Source organism: Chelon labrosus, assembly GCF_963514085.1.
Source record: "Chelon labrosus genome assembly, chromosome: 12".
Taxonomy (NCBI): Eukaryota; Metazoa; Chordata; class Actinopteri; order Mugiliformes; family Mugilidae; genus Chelon; species Chelon labrosus.
This window is the reverse complement of record NC_140345.1, coordinates 12,374,666-12,388,035: the sequence shown is the minus strand read 5'-3', so window position 1 is coordinate 12,388,035 and position 13,370 is coordinate 12,374,666. Positions and strand designations below refer to the sequence as shown.

Below are 13,370 nucleotides of genomic sequence, written 5' to 3'. Positions count from 1 at the left end.
TCAGTTTGAGATTAGAAAATAACTCATATCACATGGTGTAACAAAAATAATCATATGCCTTCTTTACTTAAATGCGCATAAAAGATATACAGTATGTTCACGGACATGCAGCCTGATCTGCATTATCTGATGTCTAGACGTTTATCATCTTCTTTGCATATCACGTGTTTGGCCCTGGCCAATAACCTTGCGATCTTTATGTACTCAGGCGTGTTGGTATCGTTACTCTGCCTGAGTCTCTGTCTCTGCTCAGTCGAGGGGATTTTGAAAAAGAGTTGGTCGTCTCAATGTAGGACATGCTATGACCGCCTCATTACTCCTCCATTCGCACTGGATTGACCCGGTGATGTTTCTCTACGACAACGGTTTGGATGAAAGAAGCAAGAACATGGAAGGATTTACCGGAGGCAATTTTGCTGCAAATCAGTGCAGGAATTTGTTAGCGCATCCAACCTCGCTGGCTCCCAGCACCACCTACACTGCTAGTGAGGTGCCAGTCTCTGGCATGGGGGAGCCTGGCAAACAATGCAGCCCCTGTTCCGCCACTCAGAGTTCGCCCAGTGCATCTTTGCCCTATGGATATTTTGGCAGCAGTTATTACCCATGTAGGATGTCGCACGGCAGCGTTAAGGCTTGCGCGCAGCCTTCTGGTTATGGCGATAAATACGTGGACTCATCGGTCTCTGGTGAGGAGTTCTCCACTAGGGCGAAAGAATTTGCGTTTTATCAGGGCTATTCTTCGGGCCCTTACCAACCCAGCTACTTGGACGTCCCTGTCGTACCTGCGCTGAGTGCGCCATCTGAGCCAAGACATGAGTCTCTGTTGCCCATGGAGCCCTACCAACCATGGGCCATCACTAACGGCTGGAGTGGTCAGGTTTACTGCACCAAAGAGCAACCACAGTCAAATCCTCTGTGGAAATCCTCGTTACAAGGTATTTTGATGATTTATTTACACTATTTACACAGAAATAGTCGGTGTTAAGAGTATGTGGAAATGTAGTGTAAACCAGTGTTCCTCCACTTCATATTGCGCTGAAAGGAGAGTCGTACAATGTAGCGAGAATTAAATGTTTGTTTTCTTCCGATCAGATTAAATTGTGTTCCTTCTTTCCACAGAAACTATTTCTGGTGGAGACAGCTCCATCCGCCGTGGGAGAAAGAAGCGTGTGCCATACACCAAGGTGCAGCTCAAAGAACTGGAAAGAGAGTATGCCACCAATAAATTCATCACCAAGGACAAAAGGAGACGGATATCCACGCAGACGAACCTGACAGAGAGACAAGTGACTATTTGGTTTCAGAACAGGCGCGTAAAGGAGAAAAAAGTCGTCAATAAATTCAAGAGTTCCAGTTAGCTCTGGAGACACTGTAACAGGAAGTGAATGGCGGACACGGATGCGCCCTTAAGCAAAAACTGTGCTATAATTTATTACATTATGAACGGTTATGAACTTTTTTTTGAGCTACACATTTCCTTCCTCACCTTTTAATTGGAACCGGTCGATACGGCCTGTTGACAGAAGATCGGAAATGGTTTGGAACATGTTGGCCAAGGCGATTCTGCGTTGGATGCTTTAATATTCTCCAAACTATAAGATATTGGCCTTTAAACACTCCACCAAGTCGTGCGCTTCCATTTAATCCAATACAAGTATGAAAGTCGAACTGCAGGGAATCACTTACAACTTAGATTTAGGTTTTTAATGATGCAGTGGGAAATAAAAAGCTGTCACCTCCGGTCTGTTATGATCGCCAGGCAAACAGGACAGGCTAAACAAATTATAATAACATACATAGAAAAAAAATGAATCGAGAAAATGTTATTATTTAGATAAACTGAGTTTGGACCTTTGGAAAATACATTTTAATCTACATCTTCGTCTTTAAAAAAATCGGTTTATTCCTTTAAAATGCCAGTGAGTATCTAAATAAACCATATCAAAATAGGGTATACATTCAGAAGGCTTGATCACGCTTTGTCCACCACACTGCCTTTATAATACAGGGTCATTTTCGCCTGTCAACGCGCTGAAAACCAGTACAATTTCTGCCTCTCATTCAAGAATGATTTAATTGAGAAGTAAAAACGCAGACATATTTAAATATGTAAATACTATGACTGCAAATATCTATCCTTTTTTTTTTTTTTTGACTGCAATATCCAAAGTTTTTGACAATAAATATTTGAGAGACGCAGTGTGATCTTGTCATTTTCATTTATCTTTTGTTTGTTTGTTTTTTGTCCTTTTTGGACACGAATCCTCAATCGATTCAGCGTAGCATTTGCAAATCCCTCTCGTGGTAAAATATACTATTGCAAATTTTAATAGTATTTTTCTCATAGATGGAGAATGTAGGCCAACAGGCCTGCAGGAGAGCTGGCCTAGTCGATAACAACCCTTGATATTAACAGTTTATGTCGCCATCTAGTGGCAAATCTTTGTCAGCACAGCGCTCACAAAGCTTCGCCAATTGTCTTCATCCTCGTCTGTACTGTCACAGATATATTATGGTATACGTGTTTGAAAGGGAAAAATAAGCTACATTTTGCTTAACACTTGATGAACCTATTCTATGATCTATTATTAAAACATGTCATATATGTCATCCCCTGACACGTTATTGTATTATCACGACTAACGTTTCGTTAGAAAGCCTATTGTGCAAATATGTCAATTCTACACGTGTATTATTATTATTAGTTTCATAAATGAAATAGTGACACCAAGAAATTAATGTTGTTGAATAATCTTTTCATTTCTGTCTCTTTCTCAGCATTTACACAACTAGCTAATCATCTTTTTTTAAAAAATCTTGATTTAAATATGAGAATGGAAATGGACTCGTCAAATAACTGACTTCTAGTTCATATTTCAGTGATGCTGCTGAGTTAACGGTGGAAAATTCTAGTACATTTTTTGTTTAATGGCAAAAAGCAAAATGTAATTTCAAACCAACAACATTTTGCAAAACATAATTCATTGTGGATTCGCATATTCATGAATGCATTTTTTTCATCTATTTTGTATATATTTATGCAGTACTTGCGAAATTCGTATTTGAAAAGTTAAGCACATGTTTTAGTGTTCCTTTAAAGAATGGAGAGTAAACAGCCTCACACAATAAATCTAAAATCTTTTGTATGAAAATAATCGACCCAGTGTGTGTGAAGGAATAGACCAGCCTGCCAACTATTACGCATCCCTCTCTCCTTCAGTTCTCTGTAATTTATGGCATTATTATATTCTATTGGTTTATAATGTTAACACCCTACGATCCGTCTACCAGCCTACTATATTGATGAATAGGCTAAAAGATAATTTCATATGCCCTGATATTTTGGAACTAGGGAGATCTGTGATGTTTTTGACATTCTCATGTTGTTTGAAAAAAAAAACCAAAACAGATGTACACTTTTCTATAAAATGTTAATTCTAAAATAATGGAATCATAACATTACACTGACCTAAGAAGCTATACACTCTTTCAGGCTGGTTTCTCTCTTCTCCTGTCTGGTTGAATTTGAAGGATGGACCTGTACCTTTTTTAAAGGAAGCATTTTGATTACAGTAACCAGGCAGCTCTCTGTGGTGAGTGTCACCCTCTCTGCTCGTCTCAAACCAAGTCCATTTAACTAACAATAGCAGACAAGTTTATCGTCTTCTTTAAGGCCAGGCAAGTTTGAATAGATGTTCCTTCAGCTTATAATTTAAGAAACTTGAAATGGTTTAGGCGGCTTTCACTGATTCCTCTTTTTGGCAGTTGTGTGAATATACTTGTCTCTTGAGATGAAGTCAGAAACCTTCCTCTATATATCTTATATCAAGTGTCCTGACCCTTGTTGTTGTTCTGTGTGAGTGCTCCCCCTAACAGCAACAGATGTAACTGCACCTCACTCCAAAATGATGCTGCAGGCCTGAAACCTCAGACTTTAATAATAATTCAAGTACATGCAAACTCCCAAAGTCCTATCGAATAACAGTAATAGAATAAAATGACGCTGTTGTTGAATGTTCCAATTTGCCTGATTTATTTAAATATACAAAACAAGAAACTACAGTAGTTTATTAAGGCACTTAAAAGAAAAGAAAATTAGAAAATAAACTTAAAAAGGCCTTCATGTGGAAATTAATCCGTGCGTAATCACGGTTACTCATCTTTGTCGATGTATTTTGTGTTGGGAAGTTGAACATTGCGCAATGAACTTCGGACAAGATGATCTTTATTTGGTAGCTGCTGCTGAGTGCAAAAATCCAAATTCAAATCCCACTGACAACAAATGAATCAGACCAACTGAAAGCAGCTGGCGTTAGCTAGATATGCTGAAACATAGCTGAACAATAATACCAGTGTATATACCCTCAGACGTGAAGACATTCAGACATATAATGTAACTTGATAGGTGACTAATTTGAGCACCAAACTAGTTTTGTACCCCCATCCCATCAGGTGAAGTTAGTCTTCATCTTTTTCAGTTTCTTTACACTTTGATTACAGCAAACAGTCTCCCAACTTATCTCAGTCAGTTTTAAGTTCATATGTTTTCTTCAGGGTAAATGTTCATGCGTTGATAACAAACATGAACTCCACTTCAAACCATCTTCACTTGTTTTATTTTATTTTATTTTATTGGTTTCCTTTTGAACCACTCTGAAGAAAAATACAGACGCATGCAGATATACAAAGAAGCTGCCTTAGCTTTTAATGCAGACACAAATGAAAATTAATTATTTTGGATAGGCTACATTTGAGCCGTTGCTTTTCTGTTTACACACACTGGAATAAAGCAGTCACATTTTCTAATCATTTTCATCTATTATAATTTAAATGCACACTTTAGGAACTGGTAAATATCATAACAGGTCCCGTTGTGAAATGGACCCAGGAGACAGGAAAAGCAGGAGGCGCACACACGGAGCCTTTTAGGCACTTAAACTAAACCACATTCCCCCACCAACGTCCACAGAAAATTTAGGGAAACTAAGAGAACTGGTTTTATATTTAAAATCGTTCATTAGCTGCCGCCAGCGAGTGCAACATCTAAATGATTTTTATTTTTTAATTTACCTCTGCTACGATGAATAATTACTTTTTTTTTTTTTTTTTTTTTAGAGATGCTGTGCTGCAGCCAACCATCTTTGACTTTCACTTGATTATCTGCGCATAATTTAATAAACATCACAAGTAATGTCACAATACTAAGACATCGGTGTGTTGGTATATAAATATGCTGTTTGCGTGCATATTTTTGCGATGGTTACTTCATGTGCTTATGGGAAAAAAAGGAACTATTCATTTTCTTTAAATACATTTTTACGCATTTGTTTCCTAATAACAGAATAGAGACTTCCACCAATAGACCTATTTGTCTTTTGTGCACATGCAGCCCGCATGCTTCCAATAAAACATCACTTTTATTAGTGTATTAATGAACGTGTATGGCTTCGTGTAGTTTAAAAACTGTGACGAACGGATGTTTAATGTGACAAACACACCTGCGACCTCGGCCCAAATGCAGGTGCTGCTATGAATTCTATGATTGGCTGAATGATACCAATCACAAATCGGATTTATCATTCAAAGCAAATAAAAAATGTTTCGCAGTTATACAACACACTTAGTTAAATGTTAATCCGCCAAGCAGCCAACCACTTGGGTCGAATGAAATCTAACACTCTCGTAATGTTTCCCTGCAGATGACAAATTCACAGACTTTGATGTGGAGGGGGGGAAAAAAAGTGAATTTGGACTGAATTCTAAACCTGCCTGCAAAAGCTGTACTAGTGACACGTGACGCATGTGCCCACTCACTCAACAGTGATGACAAATGAAAATGGATTGCAGTGTGGGAAATAGCCCGTGTCCAAAGGTTTATATTGGGCGTTGCAAAGAGAGAACAGGCGATTCAAAGACCAGAGCCCCTTCGACACATACCACCCCCATACCTTATTCATAGCTCAAGAGCAGCATACGCACGTCTGCATTAAAGTCAGACTCGTGTTTTGTTTGTGAATGAGCACAGCAGCTGATTATTCTAACGGGAACTTCATTCAGACGGATTCTGAGCTAAATCTTTCCAACATACTGAGTAGAATCAGTGTGCAGCTTCTTTGCAAACACACGAGATAATTAAGGCACATGCAGCTTTTTCATGCACTGGTCATGCACTTTTTAGATTTTGCACCACTTTGTTCCCATAACAAGTCCAATTTCAGACTAATGGGCACAAATCAACCAATAAACATATTTAAGTGTTAATTTTACTGCACTTTGTTTATTGGACATTAAGCAGAGCAGCCCTTTGCATATTTAAACAAAATAGTGAAGAACACTCCCAATACAAAAAAAAAAAGTACTTTAACTAATAGATATCACGAAAGAGTTTTTATTCATTTTTCTACATTAACATTAGGCGTTTCCAATAAAAATGAACAGGCCGTTTAAGGCCGTTTTTAAAATAAATAAATAAATACGGCTGATACTCTGAACCAGACATCTCCTCTTCACCAGCTCTTACACACCAAACTTTCCAATTTTATTGCAGTCCATATTCTGAGGTTTTTTTTACAGAGGGGTAGCTTCATATATTATTCATGGCCTCATTTATAAAACATCTCTCCCAAAGACGTGGCAAAACCTTTTTCCTGGCAGTAAAGAATATTGTCTGATTTATGAATTAACCAAAAAAAAAAAAAAAAAGAGAGAGAGAGATACAGAATTCTCTACTTAAAAACCTATGACTTGTATATGTCAACAAAATGAGGCAAGAGTTTTGAACTTGGCTTCATCCAGTGTTCAGATTCTGGATATGTATGCAAATTAGAGCATATTTAAGCAGATAATACCTCATATCCATGACCTGGATGACAGAGAACCTGCACAGACAGATAATACCTCGTTTCTTTAATTTATTAATTTATTTTTTTTGAAACGTTTAAAACACAATAATACTGTCTTCAGTCTTCAGCTGGAAGTTTAATTGTGGTAATTGCACATTTACCCTTGTTCACCTGTAGTGCCTGACCTTAAATACATAGAAATTTTAAAACAGCGACTTAGCAACTTTTACGCATAGAAGCAGGAAGAAAAGGCAGCGTGCAATGAAACACAACTCTGTGAATAATAACGTTTTGAACAGAAAGTCGAGCTGGCGTGCTTTAGTGACGCTGAAAACGTTGCTCCAAAAGAACTGCCATAAAGGAGGCAAACAGGCCTGTCTTTACACTCTATTGTCTTTTTGTCCCCGGGTGCGAAACTGGACTGATGCCTGACAAAAGTGCAGCGTGACTCACATTGCTCCGCCACTTGTGGACCAGATTGGTCTATATATAGCCAGGGGAGCTATAATAAATCCACACAGAGAGACGACCCGTGTTTGAGATCAGATCAAATAGATTTAATTTATTAAAATGGCCTCCCCGGTGAATTTACGCATGTGGCACGGTCCTAAATTTGAGCAACGATCTGTCATAACACAAGAAGTCTCTGTTACAGCTTCAAAAAACATGTCCGTGCAACAAAGTCGGAGTAAAACATACATAACAAGGCCTGTATCTTGTTTCCTGCACGGTCGAAAATGTGATCTTCATCTTTTAAAGCATTCACACGCGGAGGTTAAGGTTAGGGTTAAGGTGAGGGTTAGGTTTAAAACGAGCTTAAAGATAAAAATTGCATGTTAAGCAGCCTGGCGTGAAATTGGATATAATTCTCAGCTTTTAACCGTGTAATTTGTTAATTTAACTATAAAGATCGGCAGCCAGTTAGACTAAACCAAGCAGATCTACATAAAAACGCATGTGTCAGACATTTAGCTCTTTATAATCAAAAATTGTTCTATGCCAAATCCCCATTCAGTATTTTTCCTTTTCCATACAGCGGTAACTCTACATTACAAACTCTTTGACTCATATAGCCTACATGGTGAGGCGTAGGCTATCTGTCATTTTGTGCCAGTGGTCACATGGCTTTGGCCCTAATGGATAGAGATGGATCCCCACGTCAGCTTGTACGTCTAAGGATTTCTGCTCCACCAGTCTGCCTCAAAGTGACTGGAGTGCAGCGTCGCGGAGGAACTATGCGAGGATTATTATAAGACGTTTCCAACAGCAGAATATGGATTTTGATGAACGGATCTCTGGCTCCAATATGTATTTACCGAGCTGCACTTACTACGTCTCCGGAGCAGACTTCTCGGGTCTCCCCCATTATTTAACCCAGAGCCAGTCGTCTTGCCCCATGACATACTCCTATCAGTCCTCAGCTCTGCCACAGGTCCCGTCCGTGAGAGATGTGGCTTTCAGAGACTATGGCATTGATACTTCAAGTAAATGGCACCACAGCAGGGGGAGCCTGTCACACTGCTACGCTGAGGATATCGTGCACAGGGACAGCTGGGCGAACCCGACCTCACGGGGGGGAGAGATCCTGGTCAAAGGCAGTTCCAGCGCCAGCCACCCCAGCTCTTCCAGCCGGGCGCCCGGCTTCTACGGCAGCGTCGGCAGGAACGGCGTCCTGCCGCAGGCGTTCGATCAGTTTTTCGACACAGCCTACGGGGGCGCGGAGAACAGCACGACGCCGACAGCGCAGGCACCAGACGCGGACAGACCCGCCGAGACGAGCCCCGCTCCCGCTCACCCGGGCTCGGACACGGCGGAGAGCTGCAGCCCCAAGTCGTCCTCCGGCCACAGCGAGGAGAAACAGAGCAAAAGCAGCAGTGAGTGAACCTGCTTAATGCAAGGAACAGAATCTAACGCGTTGCTCTTAAAGCTTTTTATATGCAGTTTTATAAGCACGTAAGGTTTATGGAGGGCCTGCCGATTTACCCTATAACAAAACTACGTTATAAACGACAAGATCACGTGCTTGGGATTGAAATTGGCCGTGAAGACTTTGGAGTTTAGTTTGTCTCAAAGATTTCTAACCAGATCTCTACTTTGTTCTCTCCCTATGTGTTCTTGTATCGTCTCATTTAATGGACCTGTAAAACATTTATATGCCAAAAAGTATTTTTAAATAAAATGCTACTGAAATAACAACATGAGAATGTCAAAAACATCACAGATCTCCCTAGATCGGCCATGTGGTTGCAGCAGATGACTTTGTCGTATTCACTTTTAATGTGTTTATTATTTTATTTTTGATTTAGCACTTGGTTTGTTTCATGCTGACTGAAGTGGACTTTAGTGGGGCATTTCAATCCTTGGTCTAGACTTTAGCTTTAACCTTGCTCCTGCCTCATAAGATAAATATTTATGAATTCACTGGATTTGCAAGGATTTGATCCAGCAGCTGCTTTCCATGACGGATTCTGCTTCACTAAAGCTGAACCCATGGCTCTGTACCCACAGAGAAATGAACAGCGCACTGCAAAAGCGTATCAGATACACGATATACTCCCCATGTTTGGTTTAGGCCCTCACTCTTAAAAATAACACTCAATATAGTTTTACACATTTCACTGACTTTTCACAACTTCCGACAGATGCCCCCGTGCCCGTAACGTCCCACTATCAAGCGCAGTCTTTGTTTACAAATGTGGGTCCTGTAGGCCTGAGAGAAGGAAAACACTTGAACTCCAAGTCCCACGCAGGCCACCGCTCGCTGCCGCTTCAAAGCAAGAAATAGACTGATGGCTTCATGTTATTGTAGTGTGTCCATAATCTCTGATGAGGTGTCCCCCTTTTTTTCTCATTGTGTTTCAGGTGGCCAAAGGACGCGCAAGAAGAGATGTCCATACTCCAAATATCAGATCAGGGAACTAGAGAGGGAATTCTTTTTCAGCGTTTACATCAACAAAGAGAAGCGCCTGCAGCTCTCGCGGATGCTCAATCTGACAGATCGCCAGGTCAAAATTTGGTTTCAGAACAGGAGGATGAAGGAGAAGAAACTGAACAGAGACCGTTTACAGTACTACACAACAAACCCCCTGCTATAAAAACTGAACAAAAGACTGCGGCCATGCACACCCTCAACACATCTATATCATTACCTGGACAGGATGACGGGTTTTTACCATAAAGTATTCTTCTATTCATCAATTTTGTCATTAAACACAATCGTTATTATGATTATTATAATAATTATTATTATGCTTGAAAACAAGTGTCCACATCTCAAAGTTAAATGGTTTCCTGTACGGTGTGCTTACGCAGATAGCCGGATGTGTCTTTCTTTTATATTATTTAATAATACACACCGGGATTGCCGAACTGCATTGTCAAAATCATAAATTTTCTCTAAAATTAAATTTTATTTCCCAGTTTTACGCACGTCCAGGCCTTGTCTTGAATTTTCCAAAAATATATTCATTTATTTTTTTATTTTTTTTTCTCGCCCTCTTATTGAAGCTTCAGCAATTTACGCATGATTACGTTTGTGGCCACACATTTTGACGCAAACCTGCTTTTCGCTTTTTCTTCTTTCTCCCAATATTTTAACGTCGTTGTTCAAATACAACAACAAATAACGGAAAACCGTGTACGTTTTGGAGTCGCTCGGAAATCTCACCTGACCCCAGTGGCGGTCACCAGCTCCCCCCCTAAAAATAATGCTGCTCAGTGCGAATAGTCAAGTTTATAATTTCTCGTGTATTAGATTCTGTGATATCTAAACATCTGCGCTTGACCCCGAACACAAGCACTGTGTAGAGCTCTTGGCCATAAATTTGGATTATTCTCCAATTTAATCTGGTAAAACCCCCAAATGAAACATAATCCCGTATTTTGATTTTATATGCCAGCACGTGGATCGTATCGGATGCATGATATGTAGGGTCTGATGCTTTTCATGACTGGAAATAGGATCCTCTGCAGTTATTATTTCATATCCATTACAAAGGGTTCATTCATTTCTGGGAGGGGGTTTGAGTGTAAAGACTGATTTCTGACCTAACATGCCTGTTAGGGCTGAGTGAAACAATTTGACATTCGTCTTAATGCACACACATCTAACAGACGCTTCTTCACAAATTATATGAATTTATTTGTGTTATTAAGCTCCCATGAAACCCGTTGTTGTTGGATGTAAAAGGCACCGTTCCTGACGCATCCGGTGGTGCCAAGACCCCTGATCACTACTACCATCACCACAAACTGTAAGATAATTTATTTATTACCAGAATTTGTTTGATCCAAAGAGCCTTCATTAATCTGTCCCTATATATATATTTATATAATAGAGGTATGGGTTTAAGTCTGAAAGATTGAACCTGCAAAGGTAACTGCGCATACAAAGATGGGTAAAAGTTGGGTGCAAATAGCTTTATTTCCAGCTCAAGGCCCCTGAAAACAACATGAATGGCCTGTCATAAGCTAATAAGGATCCTGGTGCCTTTCTTACACGGTGCATCCTGTGAGGCTCCCAGGAATTCCGCTTTGATTGCGGCACATCCTCCCAGTTGCTCCAGTAACTTGGCCATAAAACGCGGATTCGTCTGGAGCATTTGGAGTGTAGTGCAATAAAGCGTCTGAGACCAAGGTTATTAACTGTGACTAAGGGGCTGAAAAACAACGGCTGGGAGCATTGAAACTTGTGTTCACGGACCTTCCCGGCGTCATTTGTTTCAGTATCTTACCGTGGTAGGAATATGCTGTTTGTGTTGCAGTGAAGGCCTGCTGTCTTTGCCCACTGGGCGGCGCTCCTCAGATCAATGTCATTGCCGTGAATTGAGATATAAAAGAAGTTTGACTCTGCGCTCAGATGATTTAGAATATCTCACCACCTCAGGATTTTATTAAGGTAGGCACAGAAATATTACCACGTGCATTTTCTCGTGAGCAGGGATTTTTTATATGTGACTTGAGACAGTCTGTGTCTTTTCAGGCTAGCCTTCTTCATCTGAAAGTCATTAATCTGAAGGAGCTGTTTTTTATTTTATGCAATGATGTAATCAAAGTATTACTGGGAAACTAGCAAAATAAATTTTTGCTGCAGATATATTTTGTTTCTTTGAACATTAAATTCAGCTCTCGGGTTGCAGTTTGGCAAAAACTTGAAAGACTGATGCACGAAGAAATAAAAAACAAAGGTCTATCTTCTTTTTTTGTGGCCCTCTAATTTTAAAGTTTAAAATGTTAATTATACTTAAGCTAATAACACTAATTTGATTAATATTGAAAGGGTATTATGAGAAGATTACAAACATGTAAAAAAAAAAAAAAAAAAAGGAAAATTTAGATTGTCCTAAAGGCCGTTTGTTCACTTTGATGCCGCTGTGCGTATGTGTGTGCCTGTTCGTGCGCCCTAGCCAAGACAGACATTTTGATTATGGGATTCTCATTGAACTTCTAACGTTTCTTTCAAAGAAATCACATTAATACAAAATCTTCTTTTCATTATATATTCACATTTTATGTCAGTAATATCAAGGAAGAATAATAATAATAAAAAAACGTGTCACGCAGAGCTCACACTGAGACATGACAGGAAGTAATCCAGTAAGGTTAACGGTTATTCTCATTCATTGCTGCTAGACTGCTGCAGGTTTGACGCCATATAAAATGGCTGCACATAAACTGTAGCTCTGATTTCTAGACTTTATGGCTCCAGACTTAAAGGAAGATGGACGTAGCCGATGCTGTATCTGATGGTAAACTCCACCTTCGGATTCATTTTAGGCTTAGCTGAATATGTAGGCCTGGTTTATAAAAGCTAACCTTGTTTACGCTCTTCTAAGAAGGCGTGCGTTTATACATTTCTCCTTTCAAAAAAATACTGAAGGAGTCCAGAGCTATGGTTTTCTTTTTCTTTTTTTTTTCTTTTCTTGCATGGTGGACTTGTATCAGAAAATGGTCAAGTTATTAGTCTGGGGTATTTTAAAGTCTAAATTACCAGATATAACGAATAGATCTATATCCTTGCGCGTTTTCTACATGCTCTTCAAGGAAATGTATCTTGTTTTACGTGTTCTTTGTTTGATTCCATCTCGAATACATGGATCTCTGAGGAGCCATGGTGCGACAAAGATCATTTAATGAGATACTATTAATATCTTTTCAGATAGCCTTTTTAAAAAACATATTTAAAACATCTCAAAGGTGCACTGAGTGTTTTCTTTATGGGTAGAGTGAATGTTAGGTGTTGACTAGAGATTCAACTTAAATGTGATATTAAGGAATGGGCGTCGTGTGCGTGAAGGCCTTGGAATAAGTGTGGGTTTTCTTAACAGGTAAATGAACAAAGAAAGTCTTGCCTATTCCCACTGGTTCTTCAAGGAGACGATAGAAAGATATCAAGATTAAATTCCTAATGCAACCTATTCAGTAACAAACTAATCTATAAGCAAATGTAAGGACATTGTACAGCTGTGGCGCTTCTACTTTACTTTAGCGTTCATGCGTGTCACCTTTCTTAATGCTCAACAGAGCCTT

The 13,370-nt window shown here is 39.5% G+C and overlaps 2 protein-coding genes across 2 annotated transcripts; both read left to right on the top strand.

Moving 5' to 3' along the window:
• The first annotated feature begins 260 nt into the window (after nt 1–260).
• hoxa13b (homeobox A13b) lies at nt 261–2,697 on the top strand. The gene is made up of 2 exons (XM_084556693.1): nt 261–935; nt 1,120–2,697. Exons 1-2 carry the CDS (start codon nt 302–304, stop codon nt 1,356–1,358), a joined length of 873 nt encoding a protein of 290 aa, XP_084412819.1. The 5' UTR covers nt 261–301; the 3' UTR covers nt 1,359–2,697.
• Nucleotides 2,698–7,978: 5,281 nt separating this feature from the next.
• hoxa11b (homeobox A11b) lies at nt 7,979–10,185 on the top strand (the record flags this gene model as incomplete). Its single annotated transcript, XM_084556326.1, is given in 3 exon segments — nt 7,979–7,991; nt 7,994–8,716; nt 9,705–10,185. Coding segments are annotated over 3 exon segments (969 nt in total). The 3' UTR covers nt 9,938–10,185.
• Between the last annotated feature and the right edge of the window lie 3,185 nt (nt 10,186–13,370).